Source organism: Leopardus geoffroyi, chromosome C1 (assembly GCF_018350155.1).
Source record: "Leopardus geoffroyi isolate Oge1 chromosome C1, O.geoffroyi_Oge1_pat1.0, whole genome shotgun sequence".
Taxonomy (NCBI): Eukaryota; Metazoa; Chordata; class Mammalia; order Carnivora; family Felidae; genus Leopardus; species Leopardus geoffroyi.
Genome location: NC_059328.1, coordinates 160,393,682 through 160,407,447, shown reverse-complemented (window position 1 = coordinate 160,407,447; position 13,766 = coordinate 160,393,682). Strand labels below are relative to the sequence as shown.

Sequence of the window (13,766 nt, the reverse complement as noted above, 5' to 3'; positions counted from 1 at the left end):
GAACCCACATTTTGTATGAGAACGTCCAGCACTCAGAACTTCCTACCACCATCATGGTCTCCGGATGGAGATTCAACCTTCCTTCACCGTCTATCAATATGGAATAATTGTAGGTCTCTTTCACGGTAAGTATTAATGGTTGATGATCATACTAACATCATGAGAATTACTAACGCTTATTGACAATTTAGTATGCCCCAGGCACAGTTCTATGAACTTTCCGTGTATTAAATAATTTGATTCTTACAACAACCTCATTTTACAGATGGGGAAACTGAGCTGTGCAGCAGTCAATTTGTCCAAGTTCCCATAGCAAGGAGGTAGTGGGAGGTAGCGGTATTGGGATCCAAACTCAAGTATTTTGGCTCCAGACCTGCACTCGTCGATACTATGCTAAACTGCCATGATTTATTTAACAAATTCCCTATTTGTTGAATTGGCATTTATATTGTTTACAGTTTTTCACTACTAGAAAATTGCCTCCATGAGTGTCTTTATACATAGATAATTTTACATTTCTGGTTGTTTCTTTAGGGTAAATTCCTAAAAGAGAATCTATCCCATTAATTTTTTTTAACCAAATTGCTTAATTATCCTACAAAAGATTGTAGCGATTTCACCAGAACTGTATGATCATGTCCCTTCACATCATTGCCAATGAAGAATATTATTGCTCTATATTTAAAAAATTGTTTTAAATTTATTTTGGAGAGAGAGAGAGCGAGAGCGAGAGAGCAGTCTTTTGAGGTTGTCTTCCCTTATTAGACCCTACATGGGTCCATTCTACCCCCTGAGAAATCCACTCATTTCTCTCCATCTTTTCTGGTGCTGCTTAATTCCAGCAACCCTGTTATGAAACCTAGATGAGCAAACAACCACCCAACAGGTTTTCTTGGCTTCTACTCTTGCCACACCTCCCCCAGGCCACACATTTCCCACACTACATCAAAAGATAATCCAAAAATACAAACCTGACTCTTGGTTTCGTCTCCAGTTGGGATCTCATGGGTTCATGGGACTGAGCCATGTGTTTCCCTCTGCCCCTCCTCCCCAATTTGTACAACAGATCATTATGCAGTCTTATAAAACAATGATGAGGCTCTATATGTATGGATCTGGAGCACTATGCAAAATCTATTACTAAGGACTTCCAAGTACGGTGTTATGGCTAATCAGATGCACCAAGGCACCCATCCACCAAGCAACAAGTGGACCTTAATTACAACCCACTTCTTTGAGGCATCGTTCATCTCTCGAGAGGTACGGGAGGTTTCTGCAGACCTTTCTCCTTCAAAAGCAAAAACAAAAACGCAGTTGTCATGAGGGAAATGATGACACTAGTGATACTTCTGTCAGGATATGGAGGCTTGGACCAACACAAGGTTGGGAAGGATGAACTGAGCCAAAGCCCTGAAGTGGCCCCAGGATGGTGGCAGCTTTGGCTATAGGCAGAAATAGAAACAAATCCTCTCTGGAGGAGAGCTTTCCCAGTTGGGGGCTATGGGAATCTCATGGATTAAGACCAAGTACACAATATCATCAAGATCATGAGGGAGCAAGGCAAGCCACCATTCGTGAGAATCTGCATCAATAATAAAATATAGAAAAGTGGTGAATAAAATGTTTAAGAAATAAACACAAAAATCCGTATTCGGTAGATCTAGATAAGCAAGTCAAAACTATAATGCTTTTGGGAAAGAATGTAGGAGAGTATCTTCCTGGTCCAGGACAGTAAAGAATCTATAAAAGAAGATTAAGGCCACCTGGGTGGCTCAGTTGGTTAAGCATCTGACTCTTGATTTTAGATCAGGTCATGATCCCAGGGTGATCACGATCCCAAGCTGAACACGGAGCCTGCTTAAGATTCTCTTTCTCTCAGGGCGCCTGGGTGGCTTAGTCGGTTAAGTGTCTGACTTTGGTTCAAGTCATGATCTCGTGGTTTGTGGGTTTGAGCCCTGTATCAGGCTCTGTGCTGACAGCTCAGAGCCTGGAGCTTGCTTCAGATTCTGTGTCTCCTTAGCTCTCTGCCCCTCCCCCACTCGTGCTCTGTCTCTCTCTCTCTCAAATAAACAAACATTTAAAAAAATTTTTTAAAGATTCTCTCTCTCTTCCTCTGCCCCTCTCTCCTGTTCTCTCACTCTCTCTCTAAATAAATAAAGTTTATAAAAGATGAAAACTATCTCAACCATAAATGACTGGTGCATTTAACCACATTAAAATGAAGAACTTCTGTTCCTCAAAAGACTCCATTATTATTAGGAATTATTGGAGTAAAAAAAGAAAAAAGATAGGAAAAGATATCTAGAATACACATAATTAGCAAACCCTAGTGAGCATTACTATTACAAACTGATGGGACAAACAGCCAAATAGAAAAATGGGTAAAAGACTTTAATAGATACTGTACAAAAGTTGATATTCAAATGACCAATAAACAGAGGAGCTCTACCTTTAGTCATTAGGGAAGCACAAATTAAAACCACAATGGGATATATGCCTATCAGATTGGCAGAAAATGAAAGGTCTGACCATATTAAGTGTTGGACACTCTTGGTGGGATTATAAACTGGTATGATCTTTCTGCAAAATTGTGTGGCATCCAATAAAGTTGAACATATACATACCCTCTGATCCAAGGATTTTAATCCAAGATATATACCATCGAGAAATACATACACATGTGCATCTGGATGTACAAGAACACTCATGGTGGTATTGTTAATAATTGGCCCCAAACCGGAGACAACCCAAATGCCCACCAGCAACAGAATGGATAAATTTTTATACAACTGAATGCAACACAGTAGCTGGAGATACATAAAACAACATAAATGAAACTTATATACCTAATGTTGAGGAAAAAAGCAAGACACAAAACAATATATACAGTGTAGTTCTATAAAGAGGCACAAATAAACCCTGTAGAGATGCATGCAGAGGTAGTACATTTATGAAGAAAAACAGGAAAATTATTATAAATCAGGATAATGGTGACATCTTGGAAAAGAGGTAAAACTGTAAACAGAAAGACATACATACGTGGCTCCTCAGATGCTGATAATATTCTATTTCTTGATCTGTACGATGGGTTGTGTGGTTGTTTTGTGGCAATTTTTTGAATTATGCTTTTTCTGGGATGCATGCTATATTTCACAGTTTAATTTTTTTTTTTTAAAGAGGAAACAAGAGAAACCACCACTAAGATAAACAGGCCACAGGAGAGTACCAGAAATGAACAGGCAAATTGTGAGCAAAAGTAAAACTTTTCAAGTGCTTACGCAAAATTAAGCAAAATTGACCAAATGTTGGACCGCAAAGCAACTCTCGGCAAATTTCAAAGGACTAAAATGATATTGAGTATATTCTCTGGCCACAGTAGAATCAAGCTAGAAATGAATACAAGATTAAAAGTAGAAAATTCACTTGTTGTATATTAAGACATACACTCTTACAGAGTTCCATCGTGCAAACAAGAAATCATTAAGGATGTCAGAAAATATTTTAGATTAATATTGAAATAAAACTTGTCACAACTTGTAAGATATAGTAAAAGCCATGCTGAAAAGGAAATTTTTAGCATATAAAGTGCATATATTAGAAAAGAAGGAAAACTAAAAAAAACAATTATCTAAGTCTCTATCCACAAAATTAGAAAAGTAGCAGAAAAATACATTGATGGAGAAAACACAGCCAAAAGACTGTGTTTTTAATGTTTATTTTTGAAAGAGAGAGAGAGAGAGAGAGGAGAAAGCAGACCATAGTCAAAGAGAGAGGAAGACACAGAATCCGAAGCAGGCTTCAGGCTCTGAGTTGTCAGCACAGAGTCCAACATGGAGCTCAAACTCATGAAAGGCGAGATCATGATCTGAGCTGAAGTCAGACACTTAACCAACTGAGCCACCCAGGCGCCTCCCAAAAGACAGCTTTTTGAACAAGGCTAACGAGCATAATAAACATCCTATGAGACTGATCATGGGAAAAAAAGAACCCCTGGGTCAGCTGTGAATCAAGCTTTCAGGTGCTTTGCACCTGCTCACCAGCATTACAAACTCTTTAGCTATTAAAAGATGTCAAAAGGATATTATAAACAACTTCATGATTATAGCTTTGAAAAATGTGATGAAAGGGACAGATTTTTAGCCAGACTGTATTATTCAAGATTGACACAAGAAGAAAGAAAAACCAGATTAAGTCACTAACTCTTAAATAAATTGAATCTCTAATTTAAAAGATTCTCAATGAGGGGCACCTGAGTGGTTCAGTTGGTTCAGCATCTGACTCTTGGTTTTGGTTCAGGTCATAATCCCAGAGTTGTGAGATCGAGCCCCGCATTGGGCTCTGCCCTGAGTGTGGAGCCTACTTAAGATTCTCTCTCTTTCCCTCTGCTCCTCTCCCCAGCTCGTGCACTCTGGCTCTCTCTCTAAAATTAATAATGATAATAATAACAATTATAATTATAATAAAAACATTCTCAATGAAAGGAAGGGTTTGCTTCTATTATTAGTATTTTCTCTTGGTCACAGGCCATTTATTTCCTGCTTCTTTACATGTCTAATAATCCTTTATTATATGACACAACTTATGTGTAAAAGAAGAAGTCTCCAGCTGATAGTTCCCATTAGTGAGTCCCCTTTTCCTCAGTTAGGCAGACAGATTTCAATCCACTTAGTGACTTAGTTGGGTCAGGGCCTAATTGAGAGTTTGTAATGTCTCTGTTTCTGCAGGCCTGAAACTACTGTAGTCCTTCAGAAGACGTTTGAGTGTAGCTCTTTAGCCTCCAACCCCATTATTATGGGCTAAATTGTATCCCCCAAATTCATATGTTGAAGTCTTAACCCTAAATACCTCAGAGTGGGACTGTATTTGGAGACAGAATCCTTAAAGAGGTAATTAAGTTAAAATGCGTTCAGTAGGGTAGGCTCTAATCCAGTATGACTGGTGTCCTTGTAAGAAGAGATCAGGACACACACACATGGAGGGAAGACCATCATTCTCAAGCCATGGAAAGAGGCCTCAGAAGAAACCAACCCTGCTGACACCTTGATCTTGGACTGCTAGCCTCCAGAATCATAAGTAAATAAACTTCTTTTGTTTAGGCTCCCCAGCCTGTGGTACTTTGCTGCAGTTAGCAGCCCTAGCAAACTAATACACCCATGTACACATGCCTCAGGGACCGTCTAGTTATGAGTTTGTGAAAGGCTCCTTTCCCCTAGTAGGATGTTCCCCTCCAGGCACCACGGAACAATAGATTAAAGTCTGACTTTCTGGCCCAGCCTCCAGCCTCATACATCACCCTAAAACTCAAAAAATATCTCATGGGGGAAAACCTGCCTTGCATTCAGGCTCTTCCAGTTTCTAATAGGTCACACCAGCCCTGTGTGATGGTCAAAAATTATGCTGGCTTTTTTTTCCCTCTAGGAGATTCTCTCTGCTAAGTCAAGTCCATCAGGAAAAACAAAACAAAACAAACAAACAAAAAAACAATCATTGGCTTACTTAGGAAGAGTTCTTACTGTTCTGGAACTGTAGTTCGTCTATTCCTCCTTGCTCCACAATTCTCTGATATCTTCACAAATATAATTTTAAAATTCATCCATTTCATTTTCTGGTTGTTGCAGCAAAAGCATTAGACTGCTGCTAATTAACATATTTTACTTAGAAGTTAAGGTCTTGGTGGCTCAGTCGGTTAAGCATCAGACTCTTGAATTCAGCTCAGGTCATGATCTCACAGTTTTGGCAGATCTCACAGCAGGCTCTGATGCAGGGCCTGCTTGGGAGTCTCTCTCTTTCTCTCTCTGCCCCTCCCTCTCTCTCTTTCAAAAATAAGTAAACACTAAAAAAAAAAAAAGAAGAAGAAGTTAAGGTCTTCATTAAAGTGATAACAAACAATGTAACAAAATATAAAAGGAAACATCATAACCAAGTTGAGTGTATTTCAGGAATATATGATGGTTTTAACATATAAAAATCAATGTAATTCACAACATTATCAGAAGAAATAAACAAAATCATGATTATCTTTAATAGATGTAAACTGATAAAATTGCACATGTAGTCATTAAAAAAAAACACCTCTTAGTAAGCAAGGGACAGAAGAAAAATTCTTTACTTGTTAAAGGGTATCTATGGAAAAAAAAAACCTACAGGAAACATAGTACCTAATGGTGAAATGTTAATATTGTTTACTCTGAAATCAGAAATATACTGGTGGACCTGGTCAATATAATAAGGCAAGAAAAATAGATAACAGTATTATAGATAGAGAAAATAATAGAACTGAATTCTTTGCATTCTTAGAAAATAAAATCTACAGAATAGTATTAGAATTATTAGGTGATTTGAATAAGCTTACAGGATGTAGATTAGTATGCAGAAATCAATGGAATTTCTTTGGTTGAGCATCAAACCATTAAAAAATGAAATTTATTATTTATTTTTAAAAAATGAAATTTAAACACAATACCATTTACAATAGCATCAAAACATAAAATAGTTAGCAATAAAAAAAGATGACACTTCTATAGAGAAAACTTAAAAACACTTTTAGAAAAATTGAAAATGACATAAATAAATGGAAGGATGTTATTACATCAATGTATTAGCAGACTCAAAATAGTTAGGATGTCATTTCTCCCTAAGTTTATCTATAGTCAATTTGATCCCGATCAAAATTGTAGTGAGTTAATTTCTGTGGGATTGACAAGAAGATTCTAGACTCCAAGGCACAGAATATGTCAAGGGTAAAGAATAGCCATAACATTCCTGAGAAAGAACAATTTATGAGGACATACTCTACTGCATATTAAGATATATTATAAATCTACAGTAATCAATGTAGTGTGATATTGGTGACAATAATGACAAATAGATCAATGGAACAGAATAGAGTCCATATAGACACATGGTGACAAAGGTGTCACTACAAAGCTGGGATTTACGGTGCTGGGTAGAGTAGATTTTTTTACAAAAAGGGAGAAAAGAGAGTTAACCATAAACAAAAACCAATTCCAGGTGAAATATACCTCTGAATGTGAAAGGTAAGGATCAGAAAGAGCCCAGAAACAGACCCAAAAAGAGGGTGAGGGAGAGATCACTTTTCACTTTCAAACATTTTGAATTTTGTGCCCCGGTGTGTTACAGCACATCTAAGGGACACGGACATGGCAGTTCATAGTAACTAGTTCTTTGAAGAGATCTAGACCTCATTCTTAAAATACAGATCCAAATCTGGCAAAGACACTGTCAAAAACCATTTCAAATTAAGCTTCATCTACGACAAAAGCTATGAGCCCAAAAAGCTCCACTGAGCTTTGATTCTCAAGTTTCTTGTCCTCAGTTATACCCTGACACAGCCCAATCCCACATGGGTCGTTTCCACCTGCTTCCAACACCTTGGTTCCCTATAGCATTAAGGTTATCTCCCTGTTCCTCATGGTCCTTTATGAGTCTGGACTGTTATGCTAAAAACAACAACAACAACAACAACAACAACAAAACACCTCTTTGGAAATTCCCCTCCCACCTGATGAATCTGTTGATTCATCAATACATTTCTCAAAACCTCAAAAATAAGTACTGTCCTAGGTATTAAAAATATACTGATTGTAGTACTATATCCCAAATGACATTGTTTATTAGAATGACGGTAGTGACTATGCACTTCTGAACTCACCTAAATATAGGATTTCTGATTCATTGGAATTTTAAAACTGCTGATTTTTTTTTCAACGTTTATTTATTTTTTGGGGGACAGAGAGAGACAGAGCATGAACGGGGGAGGGGCAGAGAGAGAGGGAGACACAGAATCGGAAACAGGCTCCAGGCTCCGAGCCATCAGCCCAGAGCCTGACGCGGGGCTCGAACTCACGGACCGCGAGATCGTGACCTGGCTGAAGTCGGACGCTTAACCGACTGCGCCACCCAGGCGCCCCTCTGATTCATTGGAATTTTAGATTAATACCAACAATTAACTAAAAATAGTCTTATTTCTTTCATCTGTATGTAATGACAGTATTCACTGACACGAACATTTTATTATTAGCTGCACTTCCTTGTGTAACCCACTTGTCGTGCAGCAGGTATCACTAGTTATTAAAACGCATCTTGTTTTATTCTGATGTCATAAAGGCAACATTAACAATGCTGTCCTTTGCAGATAGAGAACCTAATGAGTTTAGTGATCAAACTCAAGAGATAGCCACAGAGGTTGCTGCATCTAAATGTTTTAGTAGTTATTAGCAAGCCTGTCCGTGCAATGACTCAAAAGTATTCTTAGACACTTCTGTGTAATCTATTAAGTGTAAAAAGTCTAAGATTCTGAGACAGAAAAAGTAATTGCTCAGAAAATTATACAAGCTTGTAACACAGTCACTATTTTGCTGTCAATATTTATAAAATAACAGGTATTAATTTCACTTGATCATGGAATGCGTATTTACTCATTGTAGGAGCATGCAAAAACCACACCCATCTGAATTTAGGGGAAACATTAAGAATTAGGGAAGAGGAGCACCTGCGTGGCTCAGTCCATTAAGTGTTGGACTTCAGCTCAGGTCATGATCTTGCAGTTTGTGAGTTTGAGCCCCACATTGAGCTCTCTTCTGTCAACACAGAGCCCGCTTCAGATCCTCTGCCCCCCTCTCTCTGCCCCTCCCCCCTCAAAAATAAACATTAAAAAATATTTAAAAAATTACAGAAGAGATAATTCCTGTCAGTGGGCCTGGACTGGTAGGTTGGCAGTATCTTTGTGTTTCCCTCACACTCCTTTTAGGAGCAGATGAAATCTTATTCTTCCAGCTCTTAGTGAGGTCAGTGGCTGGTGCTTATTTCTCTCACCAACACCTACGGGGAATGGACTCCCAGCAATATCCCCCATAGCTGTCATTCTCACCCTTCCCAGGAGAATCCCAAGCCTCACATTTGTGAATAAACTTAGAATCAAACTACAACTTATTTTCCTGTGTTAATACGAAGAAGGACTAAAAGAGTAACTAGTGTTACCATTAAATTTCATTCAAGATTATAAATTTTTTTAAACATTTATTCATTTTTGAGAGTGAAAGAGACAGAGCGTGAGCAGGGGAGGGGCAGAGAGGGAGACACAGAATCCGAAGCAGGCTCCAGGCTCTGAGCTGTCAGAACAGAGCCCGACGCAGGGCTTGAACTCACGGACTGAGAGATCATGACCTGAGCTGAAGTCGGCCGCTTAACGGACTGAGCCACCCAGGTGCCCCTCATTCAAGATTATAGATTAAAATCATCAACTTAAATGTAAAAGCTAATTAAGAAACTCTTAGAAGAAAACGTAAGTGTACATTTTTATGACCTTAGACTAGGCGACTGTTTCTTAGATATGACATCAAGAACACAATCAACAAAAGAAAGAATAGATTCAAAATTTGACTTCATCAAAATTGAAAACTTTTGTGCTTCAAAGGACACCATCAGGAAAGAGAAAAGACAACCCACACAATGAGAGAAAATATTTGCAAATCACATTACCTGATTAGAGACTTGTATCTAGAATATATACAGAAATATATAAATATATAAATAACTCTTACAACTCAATAATAAAAAGACAATCTCATTAAAAATGGGTAAAGGATTGGAGTAAATGTCTCTTCAAAGATGGTATACAAATGGCTGATAAGCACATAAGAAGATGTGTATCATTAGTCATCAGGGAAATAAAATTCAAAACTGTAATGAAATACCACCTCATGCCCACTAGGATTGTTATAATAAAAAATAGAAAATAACAGGCGTTGGCAAGTATGTGGAGGAACTGGACCTCTTGTATATTGCTATTGGGAATATAAGATGGTACCACTGCTGTGGAAAATAGTTTGTCGGTTCCTCAAAAAGTTAAACCTAGAGCTACCATGGGACCCACTAATTCCACTCCTAGGCATTTCTCAGGAGGACTGAAAATATCTATCTATACAAAAATGTGCACACAAATGTTTATAGCAGCATCATTGACAATAGCTAAAAACTGGAATCAACCTGATGTCCATCAACAGGTGCATAAACAAATGTGTTTAGTTTCATAAGAGAATATTACTTGGCCACAAAAAGAAATGAAGTATTGATACATGCTACAACATGGGTTAAAGTTTGAAGACAGCATGCTGAAGGAAACCAGACACAAAAGGCCACATTTTGCATGATTCTGCTTAGGTGAAACGTGCAGAATAGGCAAATCCACAGAAACAGATTAGTGGTTGCCAGGAGGTGGGGGGAAGGGAAACGGGAACGACTTTTAATGTATACAGGGTTTCTCTTTGGGGTGACAAAAATGTTCTAGAAATTAGAGAGGGGTGATGGCTGCACAATTTTGTGAACATTCTAAAAATCGTTGAATTGTACACTTTGAAAAGGTGAACTTTGGGGCGCCTGGGTGGCGCAGTCGGTTAAGCGTCCGACTTCAGCCAGGTCACGATCTCGCCGTCCGTGAGTTCGAGCCCCGCGTCAGGCTCTGGGCTGATGGCTCAGAGCCTGGAGCCTGTTTCCAATTCTGTCTCCCTCTCTCTCTGCCCCTCCCCTGTTCATGCTCTGTCTCTCTCTGTCCCAAAAATAAATAAACGTTGGGAAAAAAAAAAAAAAAAAGAAAAGGTGAACTTCACAGTGTGTGAATAAAAATAAAATGTTTCCAGATCATATGTCACCTTAAAACATAGAAGGGTACATTCATTTAACTATCTTGGATGTAAGGCTAAGGTCTATTTCTTTAGATTGGAGTTTGCTGATTAGGGCTCTCTGCCATCTTTCTGGCCTTAAGCCGTGCTCACCGGACAGAAAGCAGACCAGAACCCAGACACGTGGGAAGAAATAGAATTCTTCCCAATTCTCCCGTTAACCAGACATCCTGCACAAATTCAGATTCTCTTGGCCTCACCCCCTCTCTTGTTTCAGTCACTGCTACTAAGACTGCTCTGTGCGGACCCTGCAAACTTCATGCCAACACAGCCTGCCAATGCGAGGACCTCATTCATGTCCTGTTGCTGAGTTTCCCTTGCTTCCTACCCATTGGTGTCAAGGTGAATTCTGCCCTTGTGCAATCTGGAAATTCGGGGGAGTTATGTTGGAATCTTTGGAGAGTGGCAGATAAGAGCTGGGGGTAAATTCTTCCCCCTTCCTCCCTAACCTATCCCTCACACACTGCCCTGAGGTGCAGTCTCTGTGGCTTCTTGGAGGCTGGTCCGTGAGATTAAGCATTTAGTTGCTCTTAGTGGTCCAATCAATAATGATTGGTAATGTTTCCTCTCACTCTCAAAAGTGTCTGTATATGCACAATAAATCACTCGAACGCTAGCCAAAGTGGAAGAGGCACCCAAGACCTTCTGGCAGAAACTGAAATGGAAACCATCAGATCAGGAGTCCGGTAAGGGAAACAAGACAGACTCTGGAAAAGAGACGTTTGGGACATTCTTATTTTTTTTAAGTTTACTTATTTATTTATTTATTTATTTATTTATTTTTTAAATATAAATTTTTTTTTCAACGTTTATTTATTTTTGGGACAGAGAGAGACAGAGCATGAACGGGGGAGGGTCAGAGACAGAGGGAGACACAGAATCGGAAACAGGCTCCAGGCTCTGAGCCATCAGCCCAGAGCCTGACGCGGGGCTCGAACTCCCGGACCGCGAGATCGTGACCTGGCTGAAGTTGGACGCTTAACCCACTGTGCCACCCAGGCGCCCCAAGTTTACTTATTTATTTTGCGAGAGAGAGAGAGAGAGAAAGATAGAGGCAGAGAGAGAGAGGGAGAGAGAGAATCCCAAGCAGGCTCTGCACTGTCAGCGCAGAGCCCTGCATGGGGCTCGATCTCACAAACCATGGGTTCATGGCCTGCGCTGAAAGCAAGAGTCAGACAGTCAACTGTGCCACCCAGGCACGCTGAGATATTTGGGACTTTATATTAGATGTGGTAGTGGTCTCAAGGACCTCTTTAAGTTCATGATAGTGTCAGTCAGCATATCTTCAAGCAGATCTTGTGTCATTACTGTGTAAAATCTGAGGTTTTAGATGTGGGAGAGGTTGGAGCTGGAAATGCTTTAACTCTCACTGACTTTGCTCTCTACAGAGATAAAGACAGATTACAGACAGGAAAATTAAGTGTTAGAATGGCTTTTAAATTGTAATTCTTCTAACGTGCTTTAACCAGTCTTATTACTCTTACAGAGGAAGCTTGAAAAGCTGTGCCCTTGGAGCTTGTGATTTTTCAAAGAAAAAATGGTGTTTAAAATAGGATTCAGAAATGATTGTCTGCTTGAGCAGGTGCCCTCCTAAGAGAAAATTTAAAATCCTTAATTGAGCCTTAAAACTTTTACTGGAAAGAACTGATAAAGAATTTATTGATAAATCATTTTCTTTTGAAAGTTTCATTTGAGAGATCAATTTATGGATGCCTATTACCGGAGAAGGTAGATTGTCCTCCATATGACTTGTTTCACGGATTGTCACCTTTGTGAATTTAGCTCACTGTAAGTTTCATCACTTCTGTGGTGGTCCAAGGTTTCAAAGTATATTGAACTATAATGGGTTCAAAGCATTAATTGGGGTCACAGCAGGTATTAACTGACTGTTCTACCTCAGATATAATTTTATTTAGTATACGAACTTTCTGGACTGAGGTAAGACAGGGAGAGGCTGGCAGCATACCCAGAGCTTTGAGTCCCAACTTGCTAAATTCTGTTTATATGAGAATGAAGTATTTGGCAAAGGGTCCAAAAGTGTTTGGAAATTATTTGTAAAGGCAGAAAGCCATCTAAATGTAATGATTTACCAATTGAAATGATTACCATGTACCACGGTGCCAATACAGTGGTAAATTTTATGAATTTGTTGTTGTGGAAATGACACATGTGACAAAGTAGAACTGCAGAGACCGTCTGACTTAAAATATGATTAGAACTTTAGAGGTATCAAGTGCGTTTACCCCAAGAATTCAATGCTGGTCTAAAGTTTAAAAAAAAAAAAATCAATCAATGTAACTTACCGTATTTACAGACTAAAAGCCATATGGTCGCCTCAACAGAGTAAGTATTTGACAGACTCCAACATCTATATCCAATAAAAACTCAGAAAACTAGTAATAGTAGGGAACTTCTTCAAATTAATAAGGAGCAGCTATGAACAACCAACAGTTAATATCATACATAATGGTGAAAGACCAAATGCTACCCACTATGCATTAGATATCCATATAGAAAAAAAGAACTTTGATCCATATCTTGCACCGTAGCCAAAAATCAACAAAAACTGGATTATGGATCTAAATGTAAAACCCAAACTTGGGGCACCTGGGTGGCTCAGTTGGTTGGGCATACGACTTCGGCTTAGGTCATGATCTTGTGGTCTGTGAGTTTGAGCCCCGCATTGGGCTCTGTGCTGACCGCTCAGAGCCTGGAGCCTGCTTCAGATTCCATGTCTCCCTCTCTCTCTGCCCCTCCTCCACTCACACGCTCACACGCACTCTCTCGGTCTCAAAAATAAACATAAATTTAAAAAATTGTAATGTAAAACCTAAACTAAATGTCTAAAATTAAAAACACTGGCCATAACAAGTGTTGGCAAGGATATGGAGCACCTGGAACTCTCATGTACTGATGATGGGATGATGGGAATATAAAATGACATAGCCATTTTGGTAAAACAGTTTGTAAGCTTCTTAAAAAATTAAGCATATACCTAACATATGATCCAGCCATTTTCTCTTTGGTATTTCCCAACAGAAATAAAGCATTATGTCCATACAAAGA

At 39.0% G+C, this 13,766-nt stretch overlaps 1 protein-coding gene across 3 annotated transcripts in view; it reads right to left on the bottom strand.

The window, feature by feature from the left end:
- Positions 1–2,372: 2,372 nt before the first annotated feature.
- The window catches only part of DCAF17 (DDB1 and CUL4 associated factor 17), a 49,482-nt gene continuing 38,088 nt past the window's right edge, over positions 2,373–13,766 (bottom strand). The window contains exon 15 of one of the 3 annotated variants that reach the window (XM_045480168.1): positions 2,373–5,833. In XM_045480168.1, coding sequence (XP_045336124.1) covers positions 5,744–5,833 — 90 coding nt within the window. In that variant the 3' untranslated portion in view covers positions 2,373–5,743. The remainder of the gene's footprint in view (positions 5,834–13,766) is intronic. The other 2 variants (XM_045480171.1, XM_045480172.1) reach the window with 2 other exon arrangements.